We start from the raw sequence: 20488 nt of genomic DNA, 5'->3' as shown, positions 1-20488 counted from the left end.
GTGACTCCAGTACCGAAGGGTGGAAATAGGAGGCTGATAATCGCTCACTAACCAGACAGCCTCTCCCAGAAGAACAAGCTTCAGTTTCAGTAATTCAGATAATTCATGGGATTATCCTCAAAATTCAGTGAAACCACTAATCGCAAAGGAACCACGTCACATGAATAACATTTTAAGAATCTGTGATAATAAAAGAAAATTCATCTTGGAGTATTTTAGTGAATGTCATGAAATGTATGAACTGTTTTCCTGTTCTGTGGAACTGAGCTGTTCAGGTACACACTGCCAAAATGACTATATGAGCCACACTTCCTGATCGATACAGCTGAAATTCTTCCTGCTAGCCCAGAAAGACTAGTATCGATTATTTTATTTGGTCATAAAATAATTAAGAAAACACATATGAGAAAGATCTGTTAGGGAAAGTTATATGTTTTTAAGGAGTGAACAGATTAACTGTTTGATAGTATGAGAAATAAATGTCTTCTAGAGCTGTGCTGCTCTCGTTTTAATGTGTATAAACATCACCACTTCAAACTTAGGAAGAGGACTTTTGGTGATCCTTAAACTCTGTTCTTAGGTAACAAGAGATAGGTATATTTACCTCTTTAAGAAGCCAGCTTCCAGTGTAGATATACCAACTGGCTGCTTATAGTCCATCTCTGTTTCTGTTTCTTGACATCACAGTAGGGCTGGACTTTTAGGAAGCTCTAAGAGGAAATTTCTGAAAACTAATCACTGGAACATATCCTCAGATTTATCATCCTGGCAAGATATTTTATTAAAAATATGCAATAGTTATAAAAGGTTCTGTCACTTTTTATGCCATTCCACACGTTCAAGTATAACCTCACAGTAAGCCTAACACTACAGAGAAAGGCCACCCGAGAGCTGAGAATGGAGCTAACTCAGCGAGAGGACAGTTTAGAGTTCTTGACATGGCCTTGCTCATGTCCTAAACGCTTGTTCATACATTATGTATATACGTGTAGTTTATCTGCGTGTGAGCGTGTATCAGTCTCTATGTTCTATCCCAGAATCAAGTCAAACAAAATAAACCAGCAAAACTGCCTTAAAAGTACTGCCCTGTGGAAAATGATAATGAGGAAGTCCTTAGTTGCTTTAGTCACTTTTAGGCATAAACATTGATAAATAGACTACCACTACTTCTCCATGGCCCCTCATAAAGGAAGTGGAGATGAGACTAGACTGATAGGCACATGGTTAGCTTCCTTAGGGGTTGTATATGAAATGCTGAAGATTTAGATCCTGCTGTTCAAACCTCCAAACTAGCCTACTTGTATTCTTAGTTTATATCCATAAATTGAATTATTTCAAATATTTTTACATAGTCCATTTTAATGATCCCTTCCTGTTGTGGAAAAATCTACAAGATTATTTTTCAAATTGTGAAGGAAATTGTTAATTTTGCACCAAATTAAAAAAAAATAAGTTGTTTATTTTGGGGGGAGATGTAGATATTAAGGCTGACTTTTACAAGTATGGGTAAAAAATATTAACAAAAGAATAATATGAAGATAAAATTTTCACTTTATGGTTCTAAATGAATTTATACATACATCAGTAATTTCAAGTATTTCATTTTTCTTATATAGTATAAAGTATTTTATTAGTTAGGCATCATTTATCAGTTTCTTGAATGGTCATAAAAAATATTTGTTTGTGTGAAGAGTTTTTCTTTCTGCTGTGTTATGACTTGCACAGCTTTGGGGTTGACCTGACTGGGAGATGGAAAATGAACACCTGTACAGAAAAATTGTGATTGAGTGGACCATGAGCTCTGATAGAGATGTACCAGCAGCCAGGAAATGGAAGGTTTATTACATGCAGCTGAAAGATGAGGTGTGTGAGAGTCTCTCAGCAAGGGAGCAGCCAAAAGTGAAGTTCTCAGGGAGGAAGAACCTGGGGTTGATACTTTCTGCACACACTGTTGAGGTTATTATTCAACTCAGGAGAAGACTGAGCCATTCCCCAAGTCCTACCTGACAAAGGTCCTGCCATTTCATAGGTCTGAGGTTTTAGAGTTCTTGACATGGCCTTGCTCATGTCCTAAACGCTTGTTCATACATTATGTATATACGTGTAGTTTATCTGTGTGTGTGTGTGTGTGTGTGTGTGTGTGTTACACACATATAAGTGAAGATGCGCTCAGAGGGGCAAAAGCAAGATTGAAGCTGAAATTGTAAGCAGTTGTGAGGTGCTCGATATGGATGCTGGCAAGCAAATCTGGTCCTCTGCAGGAGCAGAGTACACTCTCTGATGCAGAGCCATCTTCCAGTCCCAGCATAACCGTTTGTTGTTGTTGTTGTTGTTGCTTTTAAAACCTTTACCAAAGGACAAACTAATTTATTTGGCTCATGTAATATATTTTAAAACAATATTCAACCCAGCAATAAGACCTTATGAGTCCTTGTATTATCAAAACTCCTTGTAATGTTAAATTGAAATCAACTGGATATTCACTCACCCCTCATTGCTTTTCAGTTCTTGCAGCTAAATATATTTAAAATATGATGTCATTATATTATGTTCTTAAAGGGAACTAAATTTGTAGTTCTTACATGAATCCATTTCCATAAATGAGGACTTTATATCAGTCCATGTTTTCCTAATCAGTATGATGTGTTAGATTTGTAACATTTCAGAAAAAAAAGATCATTTCATTTTAAAATGCAAACTGATGAATGGGTAAATATATCTATAAATCAATAACTTAAAACTTTTCTTTTTTATTGGATTTTTATTTACATTTCAATTGTTATCCCTTTTCCTGCTTTCCTGTCCATAACCCCCCATCCCATTCCCCCTCCCCCTGCTTCTATGAGGGTGTTCCCCCACCTATACTCCCACTCCCTCCCACCTCTCCACCCTGACATTCCCCTGCACTGGGGAATTCAGCCTTGACAGGACCAAGGGCTTCAAATCCCACTGATGCCAAACAAGGCCTTCCTCTGTTACACATGCAGCTGGGGCCATGGGTCTGTCCATGTGTACTCTTTGGATGGTGGCTTAGTCCTTGGGAACTTTGGTTGGTTGTTATTGTTGTTCTTCCTGTAGGGTTGCAAACCCCTTCAGCTCCTTTGATCCTTTCTCTAACTCCTCCATTGGGGACCCTGTTCTCAGTTCAATGGTTGGATGCTAGCATTTGCCTCTGTATTTGTCATGCTCTGGTAGAGCCTCTCAGGAGACAGCTGTATCAGGCTCCTGTCTGCTTGCACTTCTTGGCATCAGCAATATTGTCTGGGTTTGGTGGTTCTATATGGGCTGGATTCCCAGATAAGACAGTCTCTGAATGGCCTTCCTTCAGTTTCTTCTCCAAATTTTATCTCCGTATTTTCTCCTGTGAATATTTTGTTCCCTCTTGTAAGAAAAACTGAAGTATCTGTATTTTGGTAATCTTTCTTCTTGAGCTTCATGTGGTCTGTGGATTGCATCTTGGGTATTAGCCTTTGAGCTAATATCCACTTGCCAGTGAGTGCATACCATGTGTGTTTTTTTGTGTTTGGGTTACCTTATTCATGATGATATTTTCTAGTTCATCCATTTGCCTAGGAATTTCATGAAGTCATTGTTTTTGATAGCTGAGTAGTACTCCATTATGTAAATGTACCACCTTTTTTGTTTCCATTCCTCTGTTGAGGGACATCTGGGTTCTTTCCAGCTTCTGGCTAATTCTAGGTCTAATCAAATTGATAATAAAGATTAACCCTCACGGTTATGGCTATTATGTGTGGAACATCATATTAAGCATACTCTGTGTATTGCCTTATTGTAGACTCACAATAGCTATCGTGTGATCCTAGCATACATAAGAAAGCACTACTCTATGGAACACTTTATCTCTGCAAGGTTGACATGTCTCATGGGCTCATAATTCTATATTGAAGAATTAAACTAAGTGTGCCTGACACCCACAATCCAATCCACTGTGCTAGTAACATTTCTTAATATATTTAATTAAAATGATATTGTTGCCTAACCAAGGGGTACATTATAATAACCCCACCACTCAAATGGTTAATCAGGAGTATATTGAATTCAACCTGTGTTAAATAGCGAGATCCAGGTCAAGCTGGTATATGTAGCTAGAATCTGTGTCACATAAAGTGAAACTAAGAACATTGTTTTCAGTAGGCTTTATTTTATAGAGAAGGGTTCGGTAAAAAAACAGATTTGTGCACAAAATACAGAGAATTTCTATACATTCCCAGCACAATTTAGTAACAGTGTCCTTCACTATCAGCAACTTTACTCTAGTGGTACATTTGTTATAATAGATAACTATATCCTGATACATTATCACTTACCATTGATTACATATATTAGGATTCATTCCCCTACCATCCCCTCCACCAACACCACCCACATAAACATGTTTGATTCGATTAAGAGATCCAGGAAGTGAACTTTTTCCAAGTTTAACTGAAATTTAGCATTCCCTTGATCATGAATGGAAACGTGGTACTGTGACTTTCTTATGTGGCTCACTCTTGGTGAATACTTGAACATATAAGCAATGACTTTCTTACATTGGCTATTACCTTATTGTAATACTCCACTCATGGCCATGATGGTCCTTCACTCTACCCATTCATCCCTCCCCTATCCAGCACCGGCAAACACTGACCTTTTCACAGTCTCCATCATTTTACCTATTTTAGGAAGTCATAGCTTGAATCAGTGTGTGCCATTTTTGCAGTTCAGCATTGTTTCTGCCCAATGGTTTAGTTTCTGTCTCGTCTACTCATGACTAAATACCTCATCTAGTTTTAGTGCTGAGTACAGTGTACACTGTTTATTTATTCATTCACTCGTGAAAAGACATCTCATTTGCCTCCAAGTCTGGGCAATTGCAAATAAGGCCACTGGAAGTGTCCAGGTGCAGGATTTTGTGAGGACATAAGTGTTCAATTTCTTTGGGTCAGTGTCAAGAAACATTTGTATTGCAAAAATACATTTTGTCAAAAACTGCCAAGCCCACTCCATTGTGCCTAAACCATTTTACCTTCCCACCAGCAATGAATAGGAAATCCTACTATTCTATTCTATCTCACCAGCATTCACAACTGTTGGTGTGTGTTTGGGCTATTTTAATTCGTTCTGGCTAGTGAACTAAAATCTAAGTATAAAAATAATTTGTGGCTGCCTGTGTGCACGTGACAAGGAGAAAGAAATTGAGAATATGTCATCCAGCAACCATGTGCACAAAGAGAAGCAGAGACAACACTGGGAAGTGGAGGGGTAGCTCACTTTAGTTTGCAGTTTCATAATTGAATGGGGTTGAACATATTTTCATATACCCCTTTCACACAACACACACACACACACACACACACACACACACACACACAGTATCTTCATCAAAAAGGTACTTTCCATCTGTGTTAAAAAATTGTTTATTTCTTTTCTGTTCAGTTTTAAGTTTTGTTAGGTATGCTTAGCTACCACTTCTTTAGCAGATATGTATTTTTAGAAGTCTCCCAGTCTATGTGAAAGTTGTTAGATTTTGGAAAAGGGAAGAAGTCATATATAAACGATAAAATAGAGTTAAGAGGTGACATTTTATCTAATATACCCCATTGGTTATATGCCTTTTAACTTGCATATGGTCTTATTTGAGCTTAATTTTACTCATGAATGTACTGGAAATGAATTCAGGGCAACCCAAATATTTAAATTAGTATACTTACAATTTTAGTAACGAAAACTGGCAAGAGAGGTCACAGTAATTAAGAAAAGGTTCTGTCAGGAATGCATAGCAGATGAGAAGTCATGCTGGAAAACTGCAGTTTAAATTTGAGAATAATTGACACACACACCCACCCCCGTGTGTGTGTGTGTGTGTGTGTGTGTGTGTGTGTGTGTGTATGTGTGTTTGTGTGTGTGTCCCTGTCTCTTTGTCTCTCTCTCTGTATGTGTCTGTGTATACATACACATAGAGAGACATGCACATGAAACAAAAAGCGAGAAACTGAGGGGCTGGGGATTTAGCTCAGTGGTAGAGCGCTTACCTAGGAAGCGCAAGGCCCTGGGTTCGGTCCCCAGCTCCGAAAAAAAAAGAACAAAAAAAAAAAAAAAAGAGAGAAACTGAAAGACTGTATTTTGGCAAAAAGTTGATAAAGTCATCCAGAACAGGAACATCTACCAAAACAGGGTCAGGGACAAGTCGAGAGTTGTTCAGCATCATTACAGATCTAGCCAAGGAGAGCAGCTAGGAGCAGATACTAGTATATGTGAGGAAGCAGGACCCTGACCTACTGGAAAGTAGAATCCTCTTTATTTTAAATTTTATTACCATAAAACTGGAAAGAACCTAAATATTTATTGTCAAATGAATGTAGAATAATGTATAGATAAATGCTATATCAGTCAGTGGATTTTTCTTTAGAAAAATCATAAGAATAATGATAAATGAATCTCAACATAATTATCGTAAATGCAAAAGAATCAGACAAAAACAACTTCAATGATTACATATACATAAAATTCTAGAAAATGCAAATTCCGACATAAAGCACATCAGTAGTTTTTTGGGTCATGAGAAAAGTGTAGAAGGAAGGGATTAGAAAAGTCATGGGTGATGGGCTTGTTCATTGTCTTGATTGTGGCCATAGCTTCATTTGTTTATAAATATGTCAAAAGTTACCAAATATTGTATACCTGAAAAAATAATTTGCTGTTTTATTTTACCTCAATTATAACACAGTAAAACTGTAAACATTTTAACACAATGAAAACTTAAGAATGTTAGAATAAATTCATAAACCCAATACTATTGTTTTTATAAGAAGAAGTCCACTGGGGTATGGTATCTCATGCTTTTAAACTTAGCAGTTACAGGGTTGAGGCAGAAAAGGTTGAAAGCTCAAGGCAAGTTTTATGCTACATAGAAAACTTGAGGCCAATCTGTAGTACATAGTAGAACCTTGGTTGGTTAGTTGGTTGGTTGGTTGGATGGGTGGTTATTTGATTGGTTGGTAAGTTGTTTGGTTGGTTAGTTGGTTGGTTGGTTGTATGTCTAGATAGAACATATATATATATATATATATATATATATATATATATATATATAAAGGCAAACAAGTTTTTTGGTATTCTGATTATGGCATTTATAATTCTACTTCTAAAGAAATAATATTAGTATTTTCTGCTTGCTAATGATCACAGACAACAAAACACTATTAGATATATTTCTTCTATTGAAATAACTATAGATCGTAAGTTTGTCAACAAAAATCCATCATCATCTTTACTGATATTATGAGTAATATCCTTAACCTTTTCATGGCTGTGTCGATTAGCTTACCTATCACTAAGATGCACTTGTTGACTCCTGCAAGATGTGAACACCATCCTCCACAAGTTGCCTTTGTCCCATAAACCTATAACAAGAAGGTAAGACAGGGGTTATAAACAATACCAACTAGCTATGCCCACTTGTTCATTTATCTTACACTTCTAAATTCCTGTGTACCCTCCGTTGACATTGTAAATTGTTGCTGACTGTCACTGATATACATAATTAACTTGCAAGTTCCCCGACCCAAAACAAGAGGACCAGCATGCTCTAGTACCTTGAGATCACTGTGTACTAGGTGTGATCTACCATCGTCGGGGATTTAAACTGCTCTTGAGCAAACATGCTTCAGAAATTGAAGCCTGGAAGGCACTCAGGGAGCAGTTAAGGTCTGTGTTTATTGCTGAACTTTGGCATGACACTCACGGATGTGTGGTTGTGGTGTGTGATGACTAGTTAGCTGGGTGGAGATTGTCACATCTCAGCAGAATAATTTAACACTCATATGACATTTGGCATGAATCTCACAGTAACCAGGGGTCAGCCACTGTTTCTTGACTGAGATATTACATTATTTTATAAGAATTAAAAGTAGATCACCTAAGCCAGGCAAGGTGGTACACATCCATCATCCTGGTACTTGCAAGGCTAAACCAGGAGGATTACAAGTTCAAAGGCAGACTGAGCTGTACAGGGAGAGGGTGTCAAAGGGAAAATTAAGTTAAGGTAAGAAACTTATTAGGCACAGAATATATAACTGACTAGATTTGTCTGTTTGGCTTTGATGGATATAAGGAATAAGCTTGACAATAATCATGGTTGCAATAAAGAGGTTATGAAGGATGTTGGTTTATTTGAGATGGCTTTGGGTTTTGCTATTGTACAGAAGTGTATACTTTCACACAAGTATATTCTAAAGATTAACATTAAATTGATGTGACCATGAAACACCATTGGTAAGTCTTTATAATACAGTCCACTTTGAAAAACATCAACTTATTTAGAATTTTTCTTTGTTTCAGGGCTCATGCCTGTTGCACAGCAACCTGTTTATTGTGCCTCAAAGCATGGCATAATCGGATTCACACGCTCAGCAGCGGTGAGGAAATCATATCAAAAACTTGTTTCCTCCTTGCATTCATAAATGAAACCCAAATTTTATAGAGTAGAGGAACAGAAGTTCAAAATTCAATATATCCAGTTAAAAGATGTAAAAGAGGTCTTACTAAAATCTTTATTATAAAAGCATTTTCAATCATATAAAAGACCACATCAATAATAGATCATTGAAAAATAGACAAGAGATGATACTAATGAATATTTTAACTATAAATAGTGGGAAAATATTCTTTAAAATTGTACACAGTTCCTATAATATTAATGTCGAGTCCTTAAATAGAACACTTAAATAGAATTTTGCCTGCTATTTGGAAAATGTATTACAAAACATTAACACAGAAAAAATACCCGAATAGCTGGGGAGTCTCTGAAGGATACGGGATAGGGTGGAAGGGCTAGGGAGGTGCAGTGTTTTCCATTAACAAGGAGAAAGTAAACAGCACCGTCAGTGTTAATCATCCTGAGAAGAAAAGCAGCCTTTACTCTTAATTTGGATTGATTAGAAACGAGTACTTAATTTGAAACTATTTCAATGTTTTAGAGCAAGATAAACCATCACAAAGCAGGAATTTAACTCTATGGCAGAATATTTCTGCAGTTGGCTGTCATTGTTCCCGGCAGTTATGTCTTCTAAAGTTACGTGCAGATGCTGAATTAGTAAGCCTTGAATTGGTAAATAAAAAGTGAAGCGTGGGTTCACATTTTAGTCAACCGCTCAATATTTAGCCTTTTTAAATATGCATTTCTGTTTAAAGAAATTTACCCTTTATGTATTGTAGAAATATTGAATTCACAAGCAATAAAACTTCTGTTATGATGTTTGCCTCAATAAAGCCTCAGTTGGCTAGCTTCAGGTCCTCACACAGTTCAATAAAAATAGCACCTTACATAACTTTTCAATATTCACAGCTGTCTAGTGTTGTTGCTTTGCACACAATTAATTCAGTGAAGCTATCATGAAGGAATTCTGTGTGTCAGGTATGTGTTTATGCTCTATGTGACTGCCCACTGGCAACTGTTCTATGTTCAGAGTTCTATGTTACATTAGCCTTTTAAAGAACTTTTGATTCCAATTTGTCTTGTGCTATACTGTTGCAAAAGCTGAAGCTTGAGACCCTGTTCTTTTGATTGGCAGATGGCTGCTAACCTTATGAAAAGCGGTGTGAGACTGAATGTCATTTGTCCAGGCTTTGTGAAAACACCCATCCTTGAATCCATTGAAAAAGAAGAAAATATGGGGCAATATATAGAATATACGGACCAGATCAAGGCTATGATGAAATTCTATGGAATTTTGGAGTAAGTAAAACTTTCTTTCCTTGATGGAACAAAGCAGTATCTACACAAGCAATCATTTTCTTAAAGGTTTCAGTTTTAGAAAATAGTATATACCTCAAAGTTTGAATTGGCAAACCTTTTAAAAGAAAAACCAGGCACAAATAATAGAATTATATGTAAACATTATGGAATTTACTTTTCATCAGCCTGTATTTGATTTCCTTTCTATATGCGACCTTCCAGTGCAATTATATAGTTCACATGCCAAAAACTTCAAGCAATAAGCACATAAAACCTCTCTCTGTAAAATGTTGTATGGTCCCAAAATTTTAACCACTTTCATAAAAGCAATTGATCATCACACACACACACACACACACACACACACACACACACAGAGGTGGGTGAGGGAAGAGGAAGAGGGAGGAGGAAGGGGAGGGGAGGGGGAGGAAGGGAGGAAGAAAGGGGGAGGGAGGGAGGGGAAGAGGGAGGGAGGGAAGGAAGGAGGGGGGAGAACTGTGTCTGAGTTAGAATAGATGAACCAACAGAAATATGAACTCACAGAGACTGTGGAAACTGTGGCTTGGGCAGTTCTGGGTCAGATGGGGTCACAGAACTGAGAGGGAAAGTAGACAAAAGCCCCATCCCTAACCCAGAAGTTATCTCCAATTGACAACCTCAGATGATCTTCCATAAATGCTGTCAATTGATTCTCCTCCTCCCTCAATGGTGTTTCTGTCTGGTACGTCTGATGTCTACTGATCTAGTATAAATGAGGACATGATTGCTTTTTACCAATATAATTAATGGCCTCAAATACATTCCCAAATGATCACTAAATATATTATATAATCTACTTATTATCTCAATGGATAAAAAGTGGAGGTAACAATACCTTAATGAAGTATGTTTCCTTATGAATAGGAAGTGGGTGTGTTAAAAAATAATGTGAAGTTACTTAGTTTGATTTCTTAATTTCAAAATACAAATACCTTCATTTTTAGCCCATCAGCCATTGCCAATGGATTAATAAATCTCATTGAAGATGATGCTCTCAATGGTGCCATTATGAAGATCACGGCCTCGAAAGGAATTCATTTCCAAGATTATGACCTCTTTCCATCCTTTTCGAAAGCCCCATGAGCTTCTTCACCATCAGTCATAACTGACAATCAGCACAAGTGACTCACTCAGACTGCAGCTCTACTAATACAGCTTTTTCAATGGAATGACGCAGGATGAAATCTACCTTCACATATCTGATGTTAATATTCTTCCAAATGATTAGTTGAATGTATAGTTAAAGATTATGATAAGCTAGCAAAAAGCGCAGTGCAAACCAAAACTGGGTTATAACCTATATGAAGACAAAACAAAGGAGATTCAAAAGACATTCTGCCTTTCAGAAAACATATTTATGACAGTTCCTCATACATATTAATGGTTTTCAGGAAGTCTTCTTAAAGGAGATACTTGAATTGTTATTTAAGTCAAAGCAGACTTTAAATGACTCACTTTGTGTGTTTGCACTTCAAAAGGGGGAAGCTCCTTTACAATGGAAATATTTAGTAATGAAAGTGTGCACTCGCTCTGCAAGCTAAACATTTCAACTCTTTGAAGTAGTGCTGTATTTGTGGGCCAGTGTTAGGGAATGAATTCCAGTGTAGCCATGTCCCAGTGACAAGTCTGTTCTATGGGAATATGATCCTGTTATTAACACTGGAAATTCACAGTTCAGCCTCAAATCAAGGAAGATGATTTATTTCTGAATTTAAAATTTGTAATGGACTCCAAAACACTCAGGAATGAAACTTTTAACAGTCATAGCAAAATAGGGGTGGATGTAAATTTATATATATATATATATATATATATAATATGCGTATTATAAAATGATACAAATGTATTTTCCAGATTATTTCTCTGTTGATTTATACCAATTTCAAAAGTGCCTCTCTTTCAATAAAACTCTTGTATTCAAATTCACATAAATTGCCTATTCGGTTTTTAACATTTTTTTTAAATTCCTTTTTTTAAGATGTGCATTGGTGATGATTTGGGGTCTGTGTGGGGGTGTTGGATGTCTGGGAACTGAAGTTATAGACAATTATGAGCTGCCATGTGGATTCTGGGAATTAAACCAGTGTCTTCTAGAAGAGCAAGTGCTCAGAGCCTCTGAGCTATCTCTCCTGTCCTGCCTAGTCTTGTATATAAACCTAGCAATTCTGCCAAAGCCAAAACTTAAAATGTATTTGTACATGGACTCAAAATTCATTATAACTTCGAGTGATAACTAGTTCTGCTTTGCTCTCCTTATTGTCTGATGTTTGAAGATAGAATCATTAGATGTATACCATTTGATTAATACCATTTACAAGCAGTAATTAACCCTAATAAAAGTCAAAGTACACGGTTTTCAAATCAGACAATTCCTCAAAGAAATGTTGTGCAAATGATTCATTGTGCCTGAAAAGTCCAGGCTACTCACTGTGGAGAAAGACCCACCCCCTTCACCCCCCCACACACCTATTTGAAATTGGTGAGCAATTCCCAAACACTGAAGTATTAGCATACTTGGCGTCATTTTAATTCTTCCATGAAGATATTCGCTTAATTTTAAGGAGTAATTTGAGTATGAATGATTAGTCTGAAGTTTCACCTAATATATTGACATGCACCAGCAATCAATAACCAGGAAGACTTAGTAGAAATGATTTACAAATAGATATAAACACATATGCATATTCTAGTAGGGACCAATCAGCAAGCACTGTACATACGTGTAGTGTGCATTATCATCTTATGTCTTTTTCCTTATGAAGTGAAGTTACAACTTAAACTTTGTACTTATGGATATTTATTTTGTAATTTTAAATATCTGTGTATGTTATATTTTGAATTAAAAAATCCAATTTAACTATAAATTCATTTAAAATCAAATACCACACAAAGCTGAAATATTATGACATTATATTAAACATTTTATTTACTTAAAATTTATGTTGTATAAGTAGCTTTAGATAAATTGTTAATATATCTCTATATAGTAGTTGGAGAAATAATTAAATTGAATACGGAATATGGACCTTGATTCCCTTAATTGTATTTTTCGTTGAAAATCCTCATATAAATTATATGTAATATTAACTATTAAAATAGGTTTTTCAAAAATAGAATTAGATTTTTCAGCACAGAAAACCTACAGATATCAACTCATGAAAAGAGAGTTTGAGAACTTGAAAAAAATTAAAATTTTCAGCCACCCTAATTTTTTTAAATAAAAACTAAAAATAAAAAGAGTATTACATAAACACAAGCATTCAGATACCATGACTGCCAAGCTGATAGCCATATGGTTAATGAGTGATAATGAGTGTGTAGCATATATGGTATAGACATACTGAACATTATTCATGTCCCACGCAAGAGAAAAATGAGAAGACACAATGCTACTTAGGACCCAATGAGAAGACCCAATGTTTTCATGTTACTTAAAGTGACACTGACCTAAATGTTATGGATTATTTATTTCTGGAATTTTCCATTTAATATTTTCAGACTATTGGTGGCAATGAATACTGAAACCATGGATAATGTAGGACTACTATACTGTAGGAAATGCATTCTCACATCTCAGAGCCTTAGCAAAATAGAATCATAACTTCCTTTTGAACAAAAGTATTTAACAATGTAGGTATATGGTAATGGTATCAAGATAATGGTCCAAGGGTTCATATCACCTACTGTCCACAGCTCCACCTTGGTTCAAAGTCTTCTATATTATTCAGACAGGACCTGGACACACCTGCTTCCTATCTTCTTCATTCTATACTAGGGTAATTTCAAAAGCAACACAAACAGTCCCACCTACGAGCAAAGGTGGCATGGTATGATGTTTTGAAATGTGATCCCTACCTGCAAAGTCACTGCAGCAACAATTCTACATTTGGAATGAGAATATGAGGCATTGGTTCTCAGGGAAGAGCTAAAGTATCTAGCATTCCTCTAGTGTCCTTTAAACTTAAATATAATGCTAGTTTAAATCATTGCCTTAGCTTTTTCTTGATGTGGCAAATACCTGAGAGAAAAAGCATTTGACAGCATTTTCCCATACTAGGACATTTAAACCATTCAACCACTCATTCTAAAATAGCTCCTCAGACAGTTCCCAACCATCCCATTCAAAAACACATATAGTTTGGCACTAGACACTTCCTGGGGAAACATGAAACACATATCAGTTCATCACAGGCAGAAGTAACTATTACCCCAGTGTCCAACTTGGTAAACCAGTGAGTATACTGGCTTTGTTTCCAGGAATATGGCTGAGAAGTGACTCACAGAGGCAGGGGTGCTTCCAAGGCAACTGCATCACTGAAAAATCCACTGCAACATGGGAGACAACTCAAGAAACCTGGGGTTCTGGCACTCTGTACATGTCTTTCTCACCTCAGCAGGTAGAGGAATGTTTTCTAGGCCATTCTGCTCATGGGAGTCTCCTCTAGACAGCTTGGCTGGTCAGTCTCCCACCCTGGCTGTATTTACTGTGTCTGTAACCTTGGGGAGGAGCTTTATGAATTCTGCAAATTTTAGTTCTCTCATGTACTGCCCCATCATGCTCCCTTTCAAATTCATGACCTCACTTCCTTTCATTATTGATGCTGTTGGTGGTGGTAATGGTGGTGCTGTGTGTGTGTGTGTGTGTGTGTGTGTGTGTGTGTATTAGCCTCTTTCCAATATGGAATTCTACAAATTGGAGGAATTTGCTACACAAAAATGAGTGAATCTCATCCAAAGTTAACCAAGCCTGACTCAAAGCAGAAAACATTCTTCACTATACACAACCCAAATTATCAACATACGGAAGTAAAAATTTTAAAAAATAGACTGTTGTTTGAATCCATAATGTGGATGTGCTTTGCTATGCAGCTGATGCTACCTGAAACTAGGTCTGAAATAAGACAGCACACAACATTGTACAAAAATCCTAAAACAAAAGAAAATATGTAAAACATAGTAAAGTAACATAAAAATCACCAAGTACCACCTGACTTGGCTGAGCTCCTTCCATGAAAAGGTCAAAAGGTAGGAAGAGAGGGAGAGAAGGAAGAGGAGAGGAGAATTGAGGAGAGTTTCTCAACATAGAAGGAAAAAAATTTAAAAATCTCTAGATCAAGGAAAACACCCAGAGAAATGAAGGAAATGAGGAAGAAAATCAAAATGAATAACAAGGTTAAGATTAAGTCATGGAAATCATGACTTTTAGGAAATACAATATCCATAGAACTGAAGTATATAAGAGCACAAAATGCAGACCGGTGTAAACAGAAATTACGTTTTCTAAGGTACTTGTGTTCACTACTATCTTTTGATGGTGAATGCTCATTTTCAGCTTGACAGGATAGGAACGAGAGAGGCACACGCAGCTTGCTGTGTGTCTGTGACGACATTTCCAGAGAGAACCAACTGAAAAGGGAAAACTCATTCTGAACATGCTTGGCACCATGTGCGGACTGGGGTCTCAGACTGAGTTGTAAAAAATAAAGACGAGAAAAAGCTGGACATCAACCACCCCTCTCTGCTTCCTGACTGCTAACGACTTCTGACCAGACACCTCATGCTCCTGATCCTGTGCTTTTTCAACATGGTGGGCTACAGACCCTCACGACCAGAGTCAGAAAAACAGCCTTCCTCCAGATGTTGTTTATTGTCTATGACTTGGTCACAGAGAAAAAAAACAAATATTCATAATCGATATTAAATATTAATAAACTATATTAATAAATTCTATCTAGCATGAGATAGAAAACATTTAGTAGATGAGTCCATTAGGAATAAAACAGAGTTACAAATAGTCAGAAGAGAAAACAAATGTAGACAGTGCTTGACTTGTCATCTTTCAATGAACAAACAGTTTTTAGCCTAAGAGGGATACACTGTAGCAGGCACAACTTAAAATAAGCAGTGGAGAAATGCAGATTTTTAATCACACTAGCTGATTTTCTTCAGCAGAAGAAAACGAAGGCCACCTATTTATCTGGAATGCCAGATTGGAAAGTGGCCAGTCAACCTGGTGATTCTTTGCTAGTCCCTTAGGAGCCAACCTCCAGATGAACGCCCCCTCTCCCACCCTGCCAATATCCTGATCAATGGTCAAGCCCTGTGCCTGCAGTGAATGGGGCACATCCATATAAAAGAAGCCCCTGTCCTTTTTCATCCTCCACCCAGAGAATCTCTCCTTCTTGGTACAGGTCTTTCTTATCCCTTAACACTGCTCATCAGCCAATAAAATCCATTCTTAGTGTAAAGGTGGTAAATTCCAAATTCTATTATGTTTAAATGTGTAAAAAACTGACCATGAGGTCAGTCTCTAGAGGCCAGGATCCAGGGTCTGCATAAGAGGTCACTGTGTCAAATGTGATTCTTCACCTAGCACTAAGACTCCTATGCTGGCTTAGAAGCTTTCAGGGCACCCTGACAGTACACAGTCAACTCAAACAATACATTGAATTTGAGTACTAATATTTTTCACAGTGAGCAATATACAGGATAATACTACATTCTCCTATGGGTATGAAGCAACAAAAATCACAACTCCCATTTCATCACATACTCATAAGCATAAGAAAGCAATACCCTGGAGTGGATGTTATACTACATTACAATACAGGACTTTATTCAATAGTTATACTCACTCTAATTCAACTTGTGTTATTTGCAACTTGTGTGTATTCATCAGCATACGACTCCATTGAAAGGTCAAGGTGTATCTCAGGAGGCCTAAGGGATCCTGTTGTGTGATGATCATTCTGTGGGCTGATCTAGCACCAATGACTTCTTGCAGCAAGTAATGTGCAGTTGTTTCTTCCCTGGTATCTCCCTCTTTCTCTCCTCTCTTTTCTGGTTTTGGTGCTTTTACTAGCTTCTCTGAAACTCAAATATGCCTAACACTTCCCCTCTCTTAAAAGTCTCTCCTACCACATATTTCCAAGGTTATCTTGACTGCACTATTATTTGCCCAGTTTGGCTTCCATATCTATTACTGTAAGCCAACATCTTAGCCACGCTATATGGAATTGCCATAAGAAAAAGAGACTAGCTATAGTTGTGCTCTAAAAGGGGACTATAAAAAGAGTACACATGGAGCAACCCATGTGTAGCACAGGATAGCATTATTGGCATCAATGAGATGAGAGGACCTTGGTCCAGTGAAGGCTCGATTGCCCAATGTAGAGAAATGCCAGGATAGTGAGGTGGGAGTGGGTGGATGGGTGAGCACCCTCAAAGAAGCAGGAGAAGAGGGGTTGGGTAAGAGGTTTCCAGAGAGGAAACAGGAAAAGGGGACAAGGGGCTATGAACAAATACAAATAAAAAGAATGCATCATGAAGTACCATCAGAATTATGGTACCCAATTTAAATGCATGCGTTTTCCAAGCACAGAATTTACTAATAATTGAGACAATTCAGCTGACAAAAGTGAACCACTGGCTAGGTTCTTGTATTCAAAATTCCTCTATAAGCCAGGATTAAGGTCAAATGACATTTAATGCATTTTAAAAACATACTATTCTACAACACAGAGCAATGACTTGTTAGTTTATACAAAGTAAAAGCCACTTACAATTACATCTTAATTAATTTTTTAATCCCAAGGAGTTGGCTCTAAAAATGGTTATTCTAAAAAAATAAAATATAAATAAAATTGCTATTCTACTTTGCTTTCTTTTAAACAATTATAGTATTGCTTGTCTCCAATGTTTTTACAATCTGAATTGTTTTGGTAGGATATATCTTGTGAATTGGGTGACACTATTCACTTAGGCAGCCCCGTGATAAAGGCCATGTAGGTGTCTAATTCTCTAGGCAGTCTGGCTAAGACCTAATGAGTCATAGTAACCATCTAAATTTAGATTAATTCAATTCAAATCTTTTTATGGTGAAAGAGTTATAAAAATCTGCTGCTCTATTTCTTTTCATGGAAAAGGGTAGGGATAGGAAGGTTTCTATCAGCAATGATGTTTGGAGTATCAGTTTTCTTAAATAAATTTCATCGTCCTTATCTGATGGTCACCCAAATGCTATGTGAAAACACGGCTATGTCTTTCCTCTTCCTGTATCTTAACCAGTAAGGGAGTAGTGTAAGTTTATGTGAATAACACAGACACCTAGGATTTTATGGGGGCGAGCATGATATAACTGAGGTTTATGAGGTCATCAAGTCAGGAAAAGTAATCTTTACAGACTAGACTCTTAATTACTTTTCCAATTTTTTTCTCAAACCCAAACCCACTGTACAAAGTCAAGCTCTCATGACATTGTGTACTCATTAATGTATTTTTTCTTGTAATTAACCTAAAACCATACTCACTCTTATTGAGATGATTTATCTTACTCTTCTCATTGAGTAGTTTCTCAGCCCAAAACCTTGTTTGCTATTTCCAGAAGCATGAAAGTGGGCCCTCTAGCCAGACATGGCAGACATCCACAATCAGATCACAGGTCAGTGTCTTCTCTCCATCAGAGCTACTCCTTATCAAATCACAAACTTCTCACCCTTCTCACTTTCTCATTCTGTTTTCTTTGCCTACACATCGTCCATGTGTTGAAGCTGGGCAAGGGGGGCATAAAGTTCCTGCAAATGGTAAAATGTTAAAATTGAGGTGTAGTAAGATGGGTGCATAGGTCTAAAGTAGAGTAGATACTAGGAGAAAAGTTGGACATTTCTCAAAGAAATGTGCACTTACAGTTTAGTCTAGCATGAAAGCATAAGGAATAGATTTCTGAATTCAATTCTCTGCACACAGATGTTTGTAATCACTGTTGATTCAGATTCAATTGAACAAAGAATATGCTTTTCATACTATAATCATAGCACTTGAGATGGAGAAACAGGCCTCCCCATGATGAAGCCTTGTCCCACAGTGGCATATAGCAATGCATGTGACTTCTGAGTTGATCTGGACCGTGAAAGAAGGAGTTCAATAGTCATAGTCTGAAAAAAGCATTGTCATTTCCCCCACACAACTCTGTTCTCTCGTGTTCTAAAACATTCCAAGGCAGCCCTGCAGGGTGCTGAGCAGACTGCATTCTGCAATATCATTTCAGAGCACTGATGGGTCTCAGCTCCCCTAGATCTTTTCTTTATTGTAGTTCAGATGGGTGACTAATGAAAATGGTAAATATTCAACAATTCTATCTGCGACACTTCACTTAAGCACTCAAGTCCTGAAGATGAAAAGAAGGGGGAAAAAGCAGATGTAATAACACTCTAGAGATTCCTTCTCTCCCCCTCTCCCTCTCTCCCCATCTCCCTCTCTCCCCATCTCCCTCTCTCCCTCTCTCCCTCCATCTCCCTCTCCCTCCCTCTCTCTTCCTCTCTCCCTCCCACCCATTCTTTCTCCCTAAATCTCATACACACACACACACACACACACACACACACACACACTGACATATGTTAAAATGTAATGTGATGAGGAAAAATCAATCCAGGCTGGATATAAACATCACTTGTTGAGAAAACATATTCACTTTAAGACTGTTTGAACTTCAGATATTTCTAAGGCAACAGCTGGTTCTTTGTCACACTCTTGCTCCTTACATATCTTTATAATAAAGGGAAGACTGTGAATCAATTCTTTCTCTTCTATGCATTCATTCTCCACATAAATAAAATTTATATTTGCCTTTTCTACTCAGCAAATAGAATTCATAGTTGTTCTCTCATTTCAAAGTATGGACGTTACAGTGTGTATGTAGGAAAAAACCCTCATGACCAGGATTAGAAAAACAAAAGCCAGATACTTCATTTTCTAAGTTTGACACAATTATCTAATTTGCATATTTATTATCTGGAAATGTTTTCAAAATGTATTTGAAACAATTTATTGTGACGAAGTCTAAAAGCAAATAAAAGATGATTGTTCAGCTAAGACACTAGGCACCTTCTGGTATAGACCCCAGTAGGTTAAAATTTTATTTTTAGATATACAGAACATGGGAGAAATAAAATTGGACTCTGGAGCTTTGTGCCTATGTTTTCCTATCAAGTGAGAAAATAGGCTTTCTTCAGCTTTTGTCTTTTGAATTGTCCTTATTTAAATGTGATAATCTGAAAGTAGAAACAATTGAGAACAAAGATAAAAGGAAGATCTGAAGTTTGCCTACTTGCTTTTATGGCTTCCTTGTTTTGCTGGCAGACTTGGCTGAAGGGTTTCCAGAGAATTCCAGCTTTAATCCAGAGCTATGATGAGTGGGAAGGAAGGATGATGAAAATCTAGGTGATCTGCTAGAGATGAGAGCAGAGAAAAGCTGGAGGCCACTCAAGTGGTCTGCCATACAGATGGAGTGAGACCGGAGCATGGGGTTGGAGGAGAGAAGGGCAAGGTGAAGACTTGCTGTTAGACTGCATGCGACCCTGGCTGAAGTGGGGTGGCCTGTGGGTTGTCAGGGAAAGCCTGATAGAACTGGGGAGTGGGATAAGATGATGAATGTGGAGAAGAAGAAGGTGGGGATAATTTGTGTTGTGCACTAGAGATGGGGACAGGCATAGATGGGAGGCCACAGTAAGCATCTGCTACAGACCTGAGGGTGGTACTAGGGGATTTTATTTGAAAGAGAGGAGGGAGAGGTGAAGATTTGCAGTTAGCCTGCCTGTTTCCTTGGCATGTGCATCTGGAGTGGTCCCAGGTAATGCATTCTAGTATTAGAGGATCGAGTAATGGAGTGAGTGAAGGGAAGGAAAGTTGGAGAAGAAGCCTTGTCCTACAATA

At 37.4% G+C, this 20488-nt stretch overlaps 2 protein-coding genes across 1 annotated transcript in view; one reads left to right on the top strand and one right to left on the bottom strand.

The window, feature by feature from the left end:
* The window catches only part of Hpgd (15-hydroxyprostaglandin dehydrogenase), a 39799-nt gene extending 28098 nt beyond the window's left edge, over window positions 1-11701 (top strand). The window contains 3 exon segments of the mRNA NM_024390.3: window positions 8341-8417; window positions 9573-9736; window positions 10720-11701. Of these exon segments, the coding sequence (NP_077366.2) occupies window positions 8341-8417; window positions 9573-9736; window positions 10720-10858 (380 nt within the window). The 3' untranslated portion in view covers window positions 10859-11701.
* Window positions 1-20488, bottom strand: part of Erich1 (glutamate-rich 1) — a gene marked incomplete at its 5' end in the record, with an annotated part of 52793804 nt that overhangs the window by 43361376 nt on the left and 9411940 nt on the right.

Source organism: Rattus norvegicus, chromosome 16 (assembly GCF_021556685.1).
Source record: "Rattus norvegicus strain SHRSP/BbbUtx chromosome 16, alternate assembly SHRSP_T2T, whole genome shotgun sequence".
NCBI lineage: Eukaryota > Metazoa > Chordata > Mammalia > Rodentia > Muridae > Rattus > Rattus norvegicus.
This window is presented reverse-complemented; position numbering and strand designations above follow the sequence as displayed.